Raw genomic sequence first — 15,053 nt, 5'->3', positions numbered from 1 at the left:
CTGCCATAACAACATTCATTATCTATTTCTTCAAGTTGTAAACTTTTTTTATTTCTTTTTTTTTTTTTCATATAGTAAAATCAAGGGTACGAGGACGAGTTATATTCGAATAAATACGGTAAATTCAGAGAAATCAAGTTCATGGTAACAATTACTTTGATTGATAATTAGGAAGCCGTATTGTTGAATCACAATGTAGTAATAACGGGTGACAGTGGTGCATGATGGGAGTATGACAACAATGCGTATCATGTCATCAATTGTAGACTAGTCTACGATGGAAAGTGTATTCGAAGCTGCTAAATCTAACCAAAGGGCATGTAGTTCATCTGACCACATTATGGAAGCACTCTCAGGAAAGACTGCTGTGTGTGTGTGTGTGTGTTATAGATTTTCAAGGTAGAATGTTTTACCTGATAAACCAATTGCGTAAACCAGTATATTATTTAGCGGTTCTGTTCCTGAAAACGTTAACAATATTGTGCAGCGAAACCATCTCCGTCTGAGACTGGTTAACTCCCGCCTTCATCAAAAAAATACTGGAAAAAAAATTTTTTTCACTTCCTTGAAAGGCATACGTCTTATTTAGCGGTGGACAATAAATGAGAAAGGCAAGTGAAGAAGAGGGAGTGGTGGGTTGGGGGGGGGGGAATAACAAGTGACAGCTTCATCTCTGCTGGAGCAATGAAACATCATTAAGCCAAGGCGGCAGCACAAGTAAATAGCTTTCTTCCATTCCTCTAACCCCCCCCCCCCCCAATGAAGTGGTGTTTACGCCAGCGTCGCATAAACCAGCAATTCTATCATTTCCTAAGTACAAACGGCGTCAAATCTAATTACGCCGGAGTGCACGTCCATCTAATGTGCCAAAATGCTCGGCTACTGTCGGCAGATGACGACTGTAGCGGTTCTTTACAAAGTAAAGAAGGCCGCGGGGAGGCTTCCGCTACGTTCTCACCTTCCATTTACTTTCTTGAAAAATTCTTCACAAAAAAGCAGCCGAACGTTCGCTAGACGGCGCTTCGGTCGGCGAGCAACCGTCTTCGGTGAGAAAAGAATGAAAAGGCACGACACCCGACTTCATCTCTATTGTCGGCAACGCTTCTTACGGGATTCAATGGTTAGGGAGTGTGACATATTTGGGTCTCACCTCAGATTGTTACCGATAGCAGACGAGAAATAGTGGCGCTGGTGTGCAATGTGACGATAAAAGATTGGGTGGCTTGAAAGATTGTTAATCGAGTTGTAATCATTCCCGATGATCGGCAAAATATGAAAGAAATAAACCGAGAAATGGAAGTCGTACTTATAATCTGTAAAACGCTTGAGCTGACTAAACAGCTAAAAGATTTTTAGCAGACGACAAATGATTTTTGTAAGTATGAACGCAAAAATTTGCATAATGAAATCTATAATCAACTCTACGACAATATTTCCGGACGACCACACACCTATTCAGTCTCTTCCTGTTCAAAGCGTTTCATGGAGCCAGTTTAAAGAATTACTCTTGCCAATTGAAAAACCTGGATTAGAATTCCTTAAGGACTAGAGAGGATTACTTACAAAGACTTTTCAAGCGAAGGTGACCTAACCAGTATCATACGAGATCTGCTGGATTTTCCCGCATGCAAACAAATCGACCGATGAATGCACGTAACCAAACATCAATGTCCTTTATAAAAGCTGACTGAGATCGCATTAGTTAAATTTCAGAAGAACTCAAAGTGGCCATATGCTTAGTAGCAAAATCAGTCTTCTTAGTTTATGATATTGCGCATGCTCAGTATAAGCACAAATAATTTTAATAGAAATTAGTTGATTCTAAGATCCATCGATATATTTACAGACCCGAAAAACTTGGCTTGCATCCTGGGCTTACAGAAACGAATAACTGTCGTCTTCTGACCATGTTGTTTTCGCTGATGATTGGATGAATGCAGATAGGGTTGGGTTCAAACACTGGAATTTTGCAAAAGAAATTAAAGCCACGAGGCTCGAGTATCGTGTCTGCGAACTGGCTTTTCTCCTGCGAACTTGTCTGTTTTACGTTGGGAAACAAACAGAATTTCAAGCAGCAAAAAACTGCCACCTCCGTTTGAGACAGGCTACCTGACTTTCCTTAAAAAAAAATGAAAACGATTCTTCGCAAGTTCTTTAATTACTGAACTACACATTTTGGTGCTTTGCATTATGGGGTATTAAGGCAATTAATGTGAAGTTAGTAACCTCTATATATGTAATGAGAATTTTTTTTTTTTTGAAGGCGACAATTGGCAGCATTGTTGAACCAACGATGACGTATTATGTTACAGTGACTCTCGCTGCTTCCATCAGTACCAGTTTCTCGTTGGTAGAGTAAAACTCTTGTCGAGTTATTGTGTTTTTAGCAAGTGTGTGTCTGGTGGGTTCGTCACGAAAATGGAGAAGCGAAATCTTGAACGCCGGTGTGCGATTATATTTTGTGCTAAAGTGAATGAGAGAACTACTTAAACGTGCGATAAAATTAAGCGGGTGTATGGTAAGGATTCATTATTATGTTTAAGTGTTTAAATGGCACTAGATGTTTTTGGAGGGACGGACCACGCTATGCTCCTCGGCATGGGCGTGCACAGAAAATTTTCCGGGGGTGATAGCTTAGAGACAAATAATTACATGAATACATTTTTATTTGGGTTTTTTCAAGTAGATCCAAAAGGGGGAAGTATCCCATTTGGCCCCCTCTCTGCGGACGCCCATGCTCTCTGGTAGACCAAGACATGGCCCACTGAGAGTTAGTACCTCCTGGAGAAACTCAATCAAATTTACTACAAAGAAATCCTTGAAAGGTTGCGAAAACGCGTCTTGCGAATAATTGGATCTCGCATCAAGACAATGCGCCTGCTCATTTTGCGTTGTCAATTCGCGAGTATTTAGCCAAAAAATACATTCCAGTGATGAAACAGCCACCGAACTTCCCCGACTTGTCTTCATACTGTTAATTGTCTGTATCAGACAATTAACTAAATACACGATTCTATAAAACTTTGTCTCCTTATTTTATTTATTTATTTTTTTTTGCTAGACTTCGTATAAGTAGCCTAATCGTGAATGTATTTCACGGGCAAACCTTGTTTGTTTACGCTTGGATAAAGGATTAAACAAGAATATAATTCCTTGGCAAGTGTAATTTACTTTCTGCTTAATTTCTATAAAAGTTTGAATCAGACAAGTTCCCGGATTAGCTCAAGCAACCCAGTAGGTAATGCGGCATATTATCTTATCTAATTAATCGGTGAAGACGACATCACACAGCAAAAATAATTGAAAATAAAAATTACCGGTGAAAAATAAAGAATATTATAAAGAGGTTTCCTGAGACCGGTCAGTAAGATCGCGAAAAAAAAAAAAAAAAAAAAAAAAAAAAAAAAAAAAAAACTCAATGCTTTCATACTCCAGGAGCACAAGCTCCATAAAAAGCAAATTATTGCAACACCCAAGACTCAATAGTGGCTGTATGCACATAGCCAAGTAACGAAGTGTCACAGATCATGTTACGTGTTGTGTGGTCTTGCTGCTTGCCCTATCGGACACGATCATTATCTAGTAATAATCGTCTCTAATAACAGGTAATAACCAAGGACAGAAGTCTCCCATGTGGCCTAAAGTGGGTGAAGGACGTTCAGACTAAGATCTTAATTGAACTTGAGGGGGAGAGAGGGAGATAGAATTATTTGTCGGAAGACGTTTGATGGTTTCAATCCTTTTGGGAAAAAAAAGATATAGAAAAGCACAGAAAAAGCGGGATCAGATGGAAAGAAAGGGATAAAAAAATAAAACGTATGACATAAAAATGGAAAATGTTATTAACCAGAAAGGGGGGGGGGGGCAAAATATGATACAAAGAGTTATGGGAAACGTGTTTATGTTTATTCATAATGATCAGGGATCATCTATAAATAACATTATACTGTCCTCTCTCGCTCTCTGTCTATCACAAACTATAATCCCCTGTTCCCTCCCCCATCCCAAAGTATTACGTCATTTTTTGATGAACCCCTTCTTTTATTTATTCATAATTTTTCACAGTGGATGGGAGGGAAAGGTTACCCACAAAGCACGCTATATGTTGGGATGCCTGTGAGTCATAGCCTCTTATTCATCAAACAGATGTCAGTCAGAACAGGTGTCTATCGCTAACGCCTAATAATCACCCCTATGATAGGTACCATCCCCGTTTTCAACTCTATTACGCTTACAAGTACTAAAATATTTAAAACTGCATTATATAAATTGTATAGGAAAGAGAAAATCTGTTCGCGTTTTAAAACCTATTCACAACTTTTATGTTAAAAGCGATGTCAATCTAGTTGATGTTGACACTGAACAGATACTACACTTTGCTATTAGCCGAGCGAACATTGGCAATCCTGTATTGCAAGTACTCATCGAGTTTTGCTCAAACGAGATATTATTACCTACCACACTTTATTAGAACTTCCAGTAATTAATAAAAATTTCAATTATTGTTAATTAATAGCGTCTAAGGTAGTATAGCAAACAATATTTAATGAAACACTTACCTTGGCATCTGATCCCGAAGCTCGTCCGCTATCTACGCTCGAAGTACTGTGTCGAGATCCCCCACTGGCACTACTTCCTCCACTGCTTCCCCCTGGACTTTCCCTACCTGGACTCTGACAAACATCGATCCCTTGGTCTTCAAGAAAAACCTGAGTAGCTGATGGCAAAGCACTCCGACCTGTAAGAAGTCCAAAACACGAAAATGTATCCAACTGTGTGCGTCTCTCTCTCTCTCTCAACTACATTAAAGTCCATTAACCCCATCCTATTGTCATAACAAAGTCGCTTACACAATCCCAAGTTATCGTTATAACCTGTAATACCACTCGCTAACCACTGTTCCCACTAACGCACAAATTAACAATGGCTTTACATAAACATTTTGGAACTAGCACTAGCCAAATGAGATGTTTGTCGAAGCATTAAGAGCGACCGCGTGTTAATTCCAGATACACGGCATCAATATTATTAACTAGCTTAATTACAACTTACCGGTAACCATGGTCAAAGCAGGAGGACTACTTTCCACCGGTGTACTAGGCTGGCTAGAAGGACGGGCATGAACCACAACCTGAGTATAATGACTCTGTATAAAAAAAAAAAAAAAAGAAGAAATTAACTAAAATTTTCAACTAAAAACAAAGAAAACTGCAAACATGAAAGGAACAATGTTTTCAAGCAAACAATCAACACGCGAATGTCATTAACATGTAGATTGCATTGTTGCAGTTTTCAACAGTATAAAAGTGAAATAAACATTTATGCCAAAAGATAAAATGTATTTTATTTAAATTGTTGTAAATAATTATAGTTTCACAAGCAGTTATTATTACCTGGACATCCGGGAAACAGAAATGCGTGGTGGGTTTCGTAGGAGAAGAGGTGGGCAAAGTTGCATAACCTATAGGCAGACGACAATAATCACCGGATTCTAAAAAAATAAAATAAAATAATATAAAAACGTGATTAATGAATCTTTTATTATTATCACTATTTTTTTTAGAAAAAACAAAAATGTATAGTATACACAGAACTATTAAGTCTACAATTAATTATCAATTTATTTACAAAATAACAGAACTATTTTCTGTATCATAAGAAACCGGTAAAACAAGGAAAGTATTTTAAATAAAAAAAAAAAAAAGTCTGATGTTAAGAGAACCAAAGAAAACGAAGTCCCTTCTATCGACCAAAGATTCTTCCAGTGGCTGGTTGTTCGCACAAACTCCTGCACATCATCTGTCTTGACCAAAAAGACAGAAGACTTGTGCGGTCAGGATGTCCGCCAATGTGTCGGAGTGGTGGCAATGGGCCATACGTTTCTCTCTCTCTCAGCCGACCAAGCCGTATTTATCACCATTAACAGTCATTGAAGAGAAACAGCTCGCTTACAGTACTGGTTGTTTCTTGTCAGTTGAGATTAACACACACATTTTCGACGTCATCCTAACTCATGTCTGTATTTAAATGATGCATATAAGGAAAAGAAATGAACATTTCATTTTGTAATACCCCCCCCAGGGGCATAATCGCTCTAGAACCGATGAATTCTTAATAGCTGTAAATTTTGTTTTATATCCTGTAAAGTGGAATTATGGAAGTAAATAAATCGAAAATTTAGCCATTGTTAAGAGGTGATATATCGAATCAAATAAATCTACTGCTGGGTCTAATAATAACATTCAGTTTATCCTTAAGAATGACAATTACCATCCTATGCTAAGAAAACAATCTCATGAATTTCACACACGACATGTATGAACTCAGTGTTTCGCTAATTATGCTCTTCCTAGAGGAAATGGTTTTCCCTAAATGGGGACATTACCTCGAAGAGTGTTACCTCCATTCGCTGCAAAGTAATTAAAGCTAAATATAGACCTTTAAAAAAGGCAGCTAAAATTGAGAAACAAAGCTATTCTAGAACAAGCAGTCCTGACGACTGCCTGCTATTATTTCTCTCTCTTTTTTTTTTTTTTAAGACGGTATTTGAGCCCAAAGCGAGAGAAATGGTGTCAAAGTGATGCCAAAGCCGCTCTTGCGATGACATTATACATATGGGGGGTTCCTAGCCTTACGTCGAACACTCCATTTATCTGGAGTTTTTGCTATACGAACCACAACACATCCAAGTGTCCCTGCTGCCAATCACTTCTGTGAGCTACATTCCAAGGGGCACAGTCAATAACTGGGGATGCCACGATATAAATTCTCCAAGTGCATCACGGCGTGTGTTCTTACATGCTTGCACGAGCAAATTCAATGTGTGCGTGTGTTGTTCGCGATCGATAGTAAATGACAGTGTTCAAGCAAGCAATTTCCAGTATCAAATGATGGCTCGGTGACAACGGACTACTTCCTGTTGTCTCTCCACACCGATGTTTTCCTCTAGCCATTAATCCCACATCCCTTTTCTCCGAGAGAGGAAATGGTCATTCTTCAACTTCATGCAGTAGGCCTAAAAGTGAACTTGGCTAATTCATAATTAGGTTTAAGATTCGAATTATACTATTTAAACAGATACGCGATTCAATTGACAAAGATACAGTTTCAAAACACAAATAATATAGTCCAATAGGGTGTTCATTAGACTACAAATATGTGCAGCATAACGCTGTGACAGTGCCAAAAAAAGGTGGCTCGTATTCCATTAGAATTATAACTTACAGACAGCTAACGACGCGGAATTTTGTTAATATCCTCAAATATATCACCTTGGTGGAAAGTTGGAAAACTATGACACTCGTTTGGCTATTTATTGAATCGTTTTCATATTGGCATAGATCCAATTTTTGTGCGAACGTGCTTAACAATACGTAGTTCAAAAGTTGCCAACAAAGAACTGGCAACAATGAAGAAAGAGATCGGATGTAATGTGTTAGGCAGACTGCCGTTTTATGCTTAAGAGATTCAGGGGAAAACTATTGTTGGGTAAAACTGAACAATAATTAATACGTCTATTGTTTAGCGGCTTAAATAATACAATATAATAAACTATTTATTTTTAAATGATTAAACATGAACACTGGGCTAGTGTTTGATTAAAAAAAAAAAAAAAGCCAACAATGGACGTCAAGTACCATACACGTGGCTACAATAAACGCAACCCTGGTTATATTTCACCCAAGCTATTTGTCATCAATTAAGCCAGTCCCAACGTTAATTTCCACTCCACCCCGCTCCTCCACATTAACAATGTCACGTGATTATCAACTAGCGTTCCAATTTCCGCTCAGTTACGGACACCGAAGAAGCGAGGATAATCCCGTATCCATCGCTAGCTACAAAGTTTCGGGTGCAAACCCACGGGGGTGGAAGGAACGATGGAGAAAGCAGGGAGGTTTTCTGTCGCACTAGACACATTTAGCTGCGGGTGGCAAAGAAGAACAAATCCTTGTGAAAGGGAATGAAGTACGGAAACGTGCCCTGCATCTTGATGAGCATCCCCCGTTGCAATCCAAGCGTAACAGTCCTCATCTTATTGAACACACGGAGTTCAGAAACAAAGAAAGAAGAAGGGACAAAAATGTATAAAAGTAATCCACACTTCACTGCTCCAAAGTGGGAACACTTATAACAAAGAGGAGGTGGAGAGACGGAGGGTTAGACTCTTTAAGTTCAAAAGGTCAATGTTCTGATATGACTGCCGCTTTTCTATAGGAATCTGACAAGAAACTATAGTTTGAAAGATCCCAGAAGTTTTTTTTTTTTTTTGCTGTTCTTGTAGCAATGATTAATGGGGTGAGGCAATGTGGATGTCATGTTTATCTTGGGGACAAGGATGCTGCCGTAATACCTGTAGCTATCCGGCACACGTTATCAGTCTCACCACAACTCAATTACTATAATTGCCTACACTTTTACAGCAACAACAACAACAAAAAATATTCTAGTAGCATTAAAAAGGACTGAAAAGCAAAGTTAATTTAAAGACAAAAGGCGACAAGCAACTACGAGGTGTAGGAGCATTATTAAAACACCATTCGTGAGCTAATTAAAACCTGAAGTTTTAAAAGATGAGTGAAACTAATTAACTGATGGATATGCCGAAACCCGTTCACAGTAAAGAAGTTGAGATAGATGGCAAAATAAAATACCCACGGGAGAAAATTAAAAAAAAAAAAAAAAAAAGTCTACAAAACGTTTATTGATCAACTAATGACGTCACTAGAAACGAAATAGATTAAACACGTGTTCCTCGCGTCACTAGAGAAAAATACATTTAATGGCACGCCTTGAAATCTATCACGTGTGCTGTGTTCATACAAGTGACACATTGTTGGAACACAATCACATCTATCAGAAGTAAAATACAGTCGATTTCGCACGAATCTCGTGTGCTATTGTTGGTTTAATGATTTGTTTTCATTATTGAAATGAGCAAGGCAGGCCTTCACTTTCAAAACTTGACTATTTCTCGTGTGTATTAATGACAATGCTCACGCCTAGGATAAAAAAAAAGTTAGCTGCAAGTATTACTGCCTTTAATAAAGTTAGTACTTCGTTTATGTTACCCAATAAATATTTAAATTGTCTCTGTTCGTTAAAAAAATAGAAAAGAAATCCTCGTTTCCAAGCCTGTTCAATACAACAGTTTTTAGGACATTCAAAGCGGCAGAAGTAGGCTGATGGTTAATGCATGAAGCACGAGTTGCATGGGGGGTTTTCAACATTCACGAGACGCTGTTTTAATAGTAAACACCACCACTTGCTTGCATAATCTTAAGGCTTAATGAATAGACTTCCTTAAAAGACTTTCTGCTGACTAAACTACAAACTTAAAGGGGGGGGGTGAAGATTTCTTGTATATATAACGCACCCCCAGTTGATACAGGACAGTCACGTCTCGGCTTAAAAGTATGGTTTACGCAGACAATTTTTATGGAGTGTCGTTTCCAGGTCAGCGCATGCGCACACGTGAGTAAACCCGACAGGGATTAAAATTTCAAAATCAAATCTTGGTGTTCCGGTGGGATTTTTTCACTTTTTTTTTTCTGTTTTTCTACCAAACATTTACGGATCCAAAGTATATTATTTTTAATACTAGCTTTTACGAAAAATATTAGGCTGGATAGAAAAATTGGAGTTTCCAGGAAGAAAAAAAAAAAAAATCCTTCGGATTACCCTAATCTCAATTGGTATATTGCCTCTTAGTGTCCAAAGAATTAGTTTTTCTCTTTCGCTGAAGATATTGCGCTACCTCTAAATAGCTACTGACTATACAAATCAAAAATTTGTCAACCCATTGAATACAATTCTCACGTTCGGGTCGTCCTCCCTAACAGGGCAACTACAGGTCTTCATATTAAATGGTCACAAATTTCTCTCTCTTCAACTTTTTTTGTCCATCCATGGTACTCGTGTGCTATAAATCGAATCATCTCTTATATGTGAGATTATTATTAAAAATAAATAAAATAAATCAAGAACAATACGCTATTAGACTTTTAGTGTATGGGAGAAAATGGATATATTTGCAGTTCTACATTATATTCAAAATTGCAGTTCTACAATCTACGTTATATTCAAAAAGTATTTCGTAACAATAGAAATTTAGATCCGAACAAAGCAGCACGTGAAATATATTTTATATTTACTCAGTCCATACTTGGAGTTCAACAATACAGGTGACAGATATGATTGTAGATAGCGCTTTCTCTGACTTATTATTAATAATGGCTGCGCCAATAATACTATGAAGATACTAATTATATGAAGAGCCAAAGGCTTCAATTCGGCGACATCCCTTAACTTAAAAAACTATGAAGATATATATTAAAGGTACTACATTAATGTATATATTAATGGATACCAGCCTGGTTGGCTCAATGGTTAGCATATCGAATACCGCTGTAGACATGGGTATCTTGTGAATGTCTTTAGATGGGAGATGAATTTTTTTCGCCCTGCTTCTTGGAGGCCTGAAATGGACTGAAAAAATTCCATGTTTCGTATCTAGAACAAGGTTTCTAGACTATGTAAACAATAAATAAAAATGCGAAAATATATAAAATTCACAAAAATAAATCTTAGCTCACCCGCGGTAAGAATACGTCAAAGGTTTGCAAAACATTTTGTGCATGGGAGCCATAAAAAATTATAAATAAAATAATTTTTAACTCCCTGTATCGTAAATCTAACTTATTCATCATTTCGGTGGGATTTTAAATTTATTTTATTTATTTATGTTTTTTTTTTTCTGACATAATCTAGATTAGGTCAAAAAAACCCTAGTGTTTAGAATCCTCGTTCTAAACACCAAACACTGATTCAATCCACTTCAGGTCTCCAATAAGTGGATGGTAGTATCACATCAAGCGTTGAAAATCACGTCCCATCTAAACGCATTTACACACATCTATGTCCTGGAACCTGGAATCTGGGTTAGGATCTTATTTGAAAATCTTTTCTGGATTAAATAACTTTTTAACTAAACTAGCTTCTTTTTTTTTTCTTTTTTTTTCTTATGAAATCTTCCTTACCTGCTGAAGGAGATTGAGGAGGAGGCGATACAGGCTCATCAGTACCTAAGCTTCCACACGAATTCCGATCCACCGTGGCTTGACTACCATATCCACTGGAAAAACTGGACCCCGAGTGACGATAAGTCAACTCTGGAACCACAGGGGGCGCCACTTTCTTAATCGTCGAACTCTTTAATGTTCCTGTACGTTGCATTCCTCCCACTGAAAAACACCACAGGTGAGGAATGTTAAAAAAAAAAAAAAAAAAAAAAAAGATTATTTTTTACCGCAAAATATCCTGATATTAAACAGTTAACAGCTTTGACACAATGATGTAACCCAAAACACTTCTTTTAAGGAAAATTACAAATTTGAAGCATCCGAAATAAACATCGATTGAGTATACCATCGGAGAACATCAAAGGGGCCGCTAAAAGACTGAAGGTTGTAGATTTTTAAAGGGATGTTAAAATCACACATTACTCATTATTCTCTCCAGGACAGTCGTAATTTTGAAGGTTATTACTCCCCTTTTCTTATCCCAAAACGGTGGGTCGTATCGATCCAAAACATCATTCAAACAACACAAAAGTCTGAAGATATTTAAAGTGGTTATCCACAGAAAGGAATGGGAAATGTGTGTGTGTGGGGGGGGGCTTGAGAAACTGTGTTAAGTCTTAATGAGAACAAGTAGATGAATCGCACGCGAGGCTTTTTTTTTTCTTAACCTGAAACTTCTAATAAATCGCCATAAATTTACCCCCTAAGCAATTCTGAAACATTCTACGAGACTTATTACTCCCTTTTGGTACTAACTTTTCCCCTCCCTATTTTCTCCCCAGATAAACGGGGTTTAGTTTAACGAATATCTGGCCGCAAGCCATAACACAAATTATGCAAGACGGCAACATCAAATAACCTGTCATTCTTTCAGTAGGGTTTTGACATATCGGCCAAGTTCCTCAGATTTCTAGATAAGCACAGATGATAACGTCCGGGGGGGGGGGGGGCACTCCAGCTCTGAGCCATCACCAACATTAGTCATGCTCCAAGAGTCCTCTCTTTCGGGATATATTAATCTATTCAACGAGAGTTTTAAAATTCAACCTTAGAAAGTTTTAATCATATTCCAACAGGCATTCTTTACTTGGAATGAATAATAAACCTGAAGATCATGTAAACAGGCAGACGAAACGTTATATCACAAAATTAATTTGTAAGGAATGAAGAAGAAAGAGGTAATTTGGTTTAAATTGAGTTGTTAATCCTGAAAATGTATAAAATAAACGAAGTCTACATGCCATAGAACACATTTTTTTTTTTTTTTAAACCAAACTTAAGCTTGCTAACGAGGTCTTCCTGTATTTTGCAGTTAAAACCCTGCTAGCAGCTCCGAGCAATACATAATTAAGGTCTAATTAATCTGTTTAAACACCTACACTGGTGTACGCCACCTTTCTACAAGGAGCACAACAAACGGTCATAATTACATGAGAAACTCAAGTTAATGAGAACTGGCACGAAAACGGTGGAACACGTTTAGCTGATTACTGACTCTCTCTTCCGTGTGTAGATAAAAGCACGTGCGTTTCTCACCGGATACGCTACCTGCATAAGAGTATATAATTAAAAAAAAAAAAAACACGGATATTCTTTAGCCAGCTTTAATAAAATAATACCACTATACATTTCGCTACCCTAACAAAAGTACACGAATTATGTTCTTTGATGGCCTCCGTAATTGTTGATTTTAGTTGCATTGTTGAGCTACGTGTTCCAATGTTCTGCTGCCAACTGTTTAAAAATGGTTAAAATATGAGGAATAGAATTTCAAACAATGCTGTTAATCACGAGCTCGCATGGCAGCGCGTGCTCAAGTGTTGAAGCTCGGTGAAATGTACAAGTTTCCTTCACGTGAATTAGCCAATTCAAAATTCCTTACAAACTTAGCGTAATTGACATACTATTGGAGATTTCAGTACTTAATGTTTATATATTTTTTTTCTTTTTGTATAATTGTCGTTATTATTAGAAATAACTGCATTGTATAAAATCTGTTTATGTAAGTAATGGAAATATTACAGGAAGAGGGCGCTAGGGAGTGGTACAGGCTTATTCCGGTTATATAATACTTTGTATGTAAAGCTCTTAATATAGTCTTTGTCCTTGACAAGACAGATAAGAAAAGAATTTTTGACTAATTATTTAAACATCAAATATAACAAAAACTTATGAGTTTAATACAATTATAAAAAAGCCGTAATTGTCTATGAAATAAAAGTGAAGGACAACTTGGCATCTAATTTCTTTAAGGTAAATTAAGTGAAGTACTTAACACAAGGTTTATTGAATCGTGAATGTTGGATTTGAAAACGGGCTTAAAGAGCCCTTAACATACAACCGTTAGATCGGATATTTTTAACCCTTAAAACTAGCAGAATTAAGGAGCGGTTTAAACCTTCCTTGACATGCGAAAAGAGCCATTGAGCCGAAAGCAAATTTCAGAAAGAAAAATAAAATAAAAACTCAACCTCCACCCCCCCCCCTCTTATCCTTCTTTAATCTTCCTTATACATCACCGCTTGTAACCAATCCAGGGCTTGTCTCAACAACAATAAACAGGCTTACGAGAGATTAATTATCGTAGGAAATGAAGTGTTGCTAAATCCCAGTATTGTAATGATTAACAAGAGCATAAGGGAACTTTCTACGACAGGGGGGGAGGGGTTAAGAATTAATGTATTTAACCTTTCGACACAAGCATCTAAATCTTTACGTGACAAAACTGAACAAAAATTTCTTAACACGCTCGGTTTTAATACCGAAATTGTCCGCTAGGCGGCACTGCGAACATCGTTGATCTAATGACATCTTTAGAAATGTGTTTTAACCACACTATTCTGGAGAAAGAGTCGATCTTATAAAGATCAACCGTAGTTTAACTCTCTCTCTCCCCATTTTCTTCCCCCCCCCCCACCCAAAGTAATGGCGCGTCTATATCAAAATTAGGTTGCGTAAAAAGCTACCCGCCCCGAAATATCTGGAAATAGTCCAAAAGCCCATCAAACTTTCAGAGTGTCCATAAAATTTTTATTAGCAACTTTCAGAATGATATAAACCATGCAACAATAACAACAGCCACTCGCAATCTCGCGACAGCGTCAAACTAATGTCGTGTGTTATACGTAAATAAAAGTACAAAAATAAAAGAAAAAATAAGCTCGCGAGTTAACGTCACAAATCTCGAGGGTAACAATACATGCCATGGATTTATAAATAAATGATGCAGCAGCGAACCAATGAAAAGCCACAAGACGAAACCAAGATGGAATTCTTACAGTATACATCTAGATTTGAATGCAACACTAAAGTCACAGATTTTTGAAAGAATAGAGAGGTTAATGGCCTTTAGGACATCGATAATTTCAAGTTGAACGGCTGTTTTACAGGGCAATAACCTGAAAACCCCCATCAGCTGTCTATCAGGACTCTTTCGTACTCACCAGAAAAAGTAAAAACGTACACATACACTATTTCTAGCCAGTGGGTCTCCTCTCTCTCGGTATGCACCTTATTAAGTAGCTGTTCTACCCTCCTAACGATACTAAAACCTGTCGTAAACAAGTCAGTTCGGAGATATACTAGGTGACGGAAAGATGAGTTGCAGAAAGACGAAGGTGGGAAATACTGGAACCAAAAGGCCCACGCGTTTTAAAAGACGTTGATCTTATTGGAACGAAAAGTTGGATGAGGATGTCACACGAGTGCACTTCCAAAATACTCAATTAACTATTTACATTAGGATAACGTTTCGACTAATTCTTTACGACCTTCTTCAGATATAAAATGTGTTTTAAAGAAATGCCACTGGATTTAGTGGGTGCTTATACGTATTTGTGTCTCAGAAAAGAACCGTGTACTTGGCATGGGTCCAAAATGAGTTTTAACATCGCCCAGTGTCCTATTCATGCCACGAAGCATCACAGAAATGAAATAAAAATCACTTAGTAAAAGAGGGGGGAGAAAAACATC

General features: G+C 37.5%; 1 protein-coding gene across 2 annotated transcripts in view; it reads right to left on the bottom strand.

The window, feature by feature from the left end:
• The window catches only part of LOC150094852 (caskin-2-like), a 378,559-nt gene that overhangs the window by 144,891 nt on the left and 218,615 nt on the right, over positions 1-15,053 (bottom strand). For both annotated transcript variants that reach the window (XM_090411520.1, XM_090411521.1), the window contains 4 exons: positions 11,040-11,243; positions 5,394-5,491; positions 5,053-5,146; positions 4,560-4,738 (listed from right to left, as the gene is read on the bottom strand). In XM_090411520.1, coding sequence (XP_090267646.1) covers positions 4,560-4,738; positions 5,053-5,146; positions 5,394-5,491; positions 11,040-11,243 — 575 coding nt within the window. The remainder of the gene's footprint in view (positions 1-4,559; positions 4,739-5,052; positions 5,147-5,393; positions 5,492-11,039; positions 11,244-15,053) is intronic.

The sequence above is a fragment of the Typopeltis vanoorti genome, chromosome 21, assembly GCF_054136105.1.
Source record: "Typopeltis vanoorti isolate ZY-2024b chromosome 21, IOZ_Tvanoo_1.0, whole genome shotgun sequence".
In the NCBI taxonomy this organism is placed as follows: Eukaryota; Metazoa; Arthropoda; class Arachnida; order Uropygi; family Thelyphonidae; genus Typopeltis; species Typopeltis vanoorti.
This window is presented reverse-complemented; position numbering and strand designations above follow the sequence as displayed.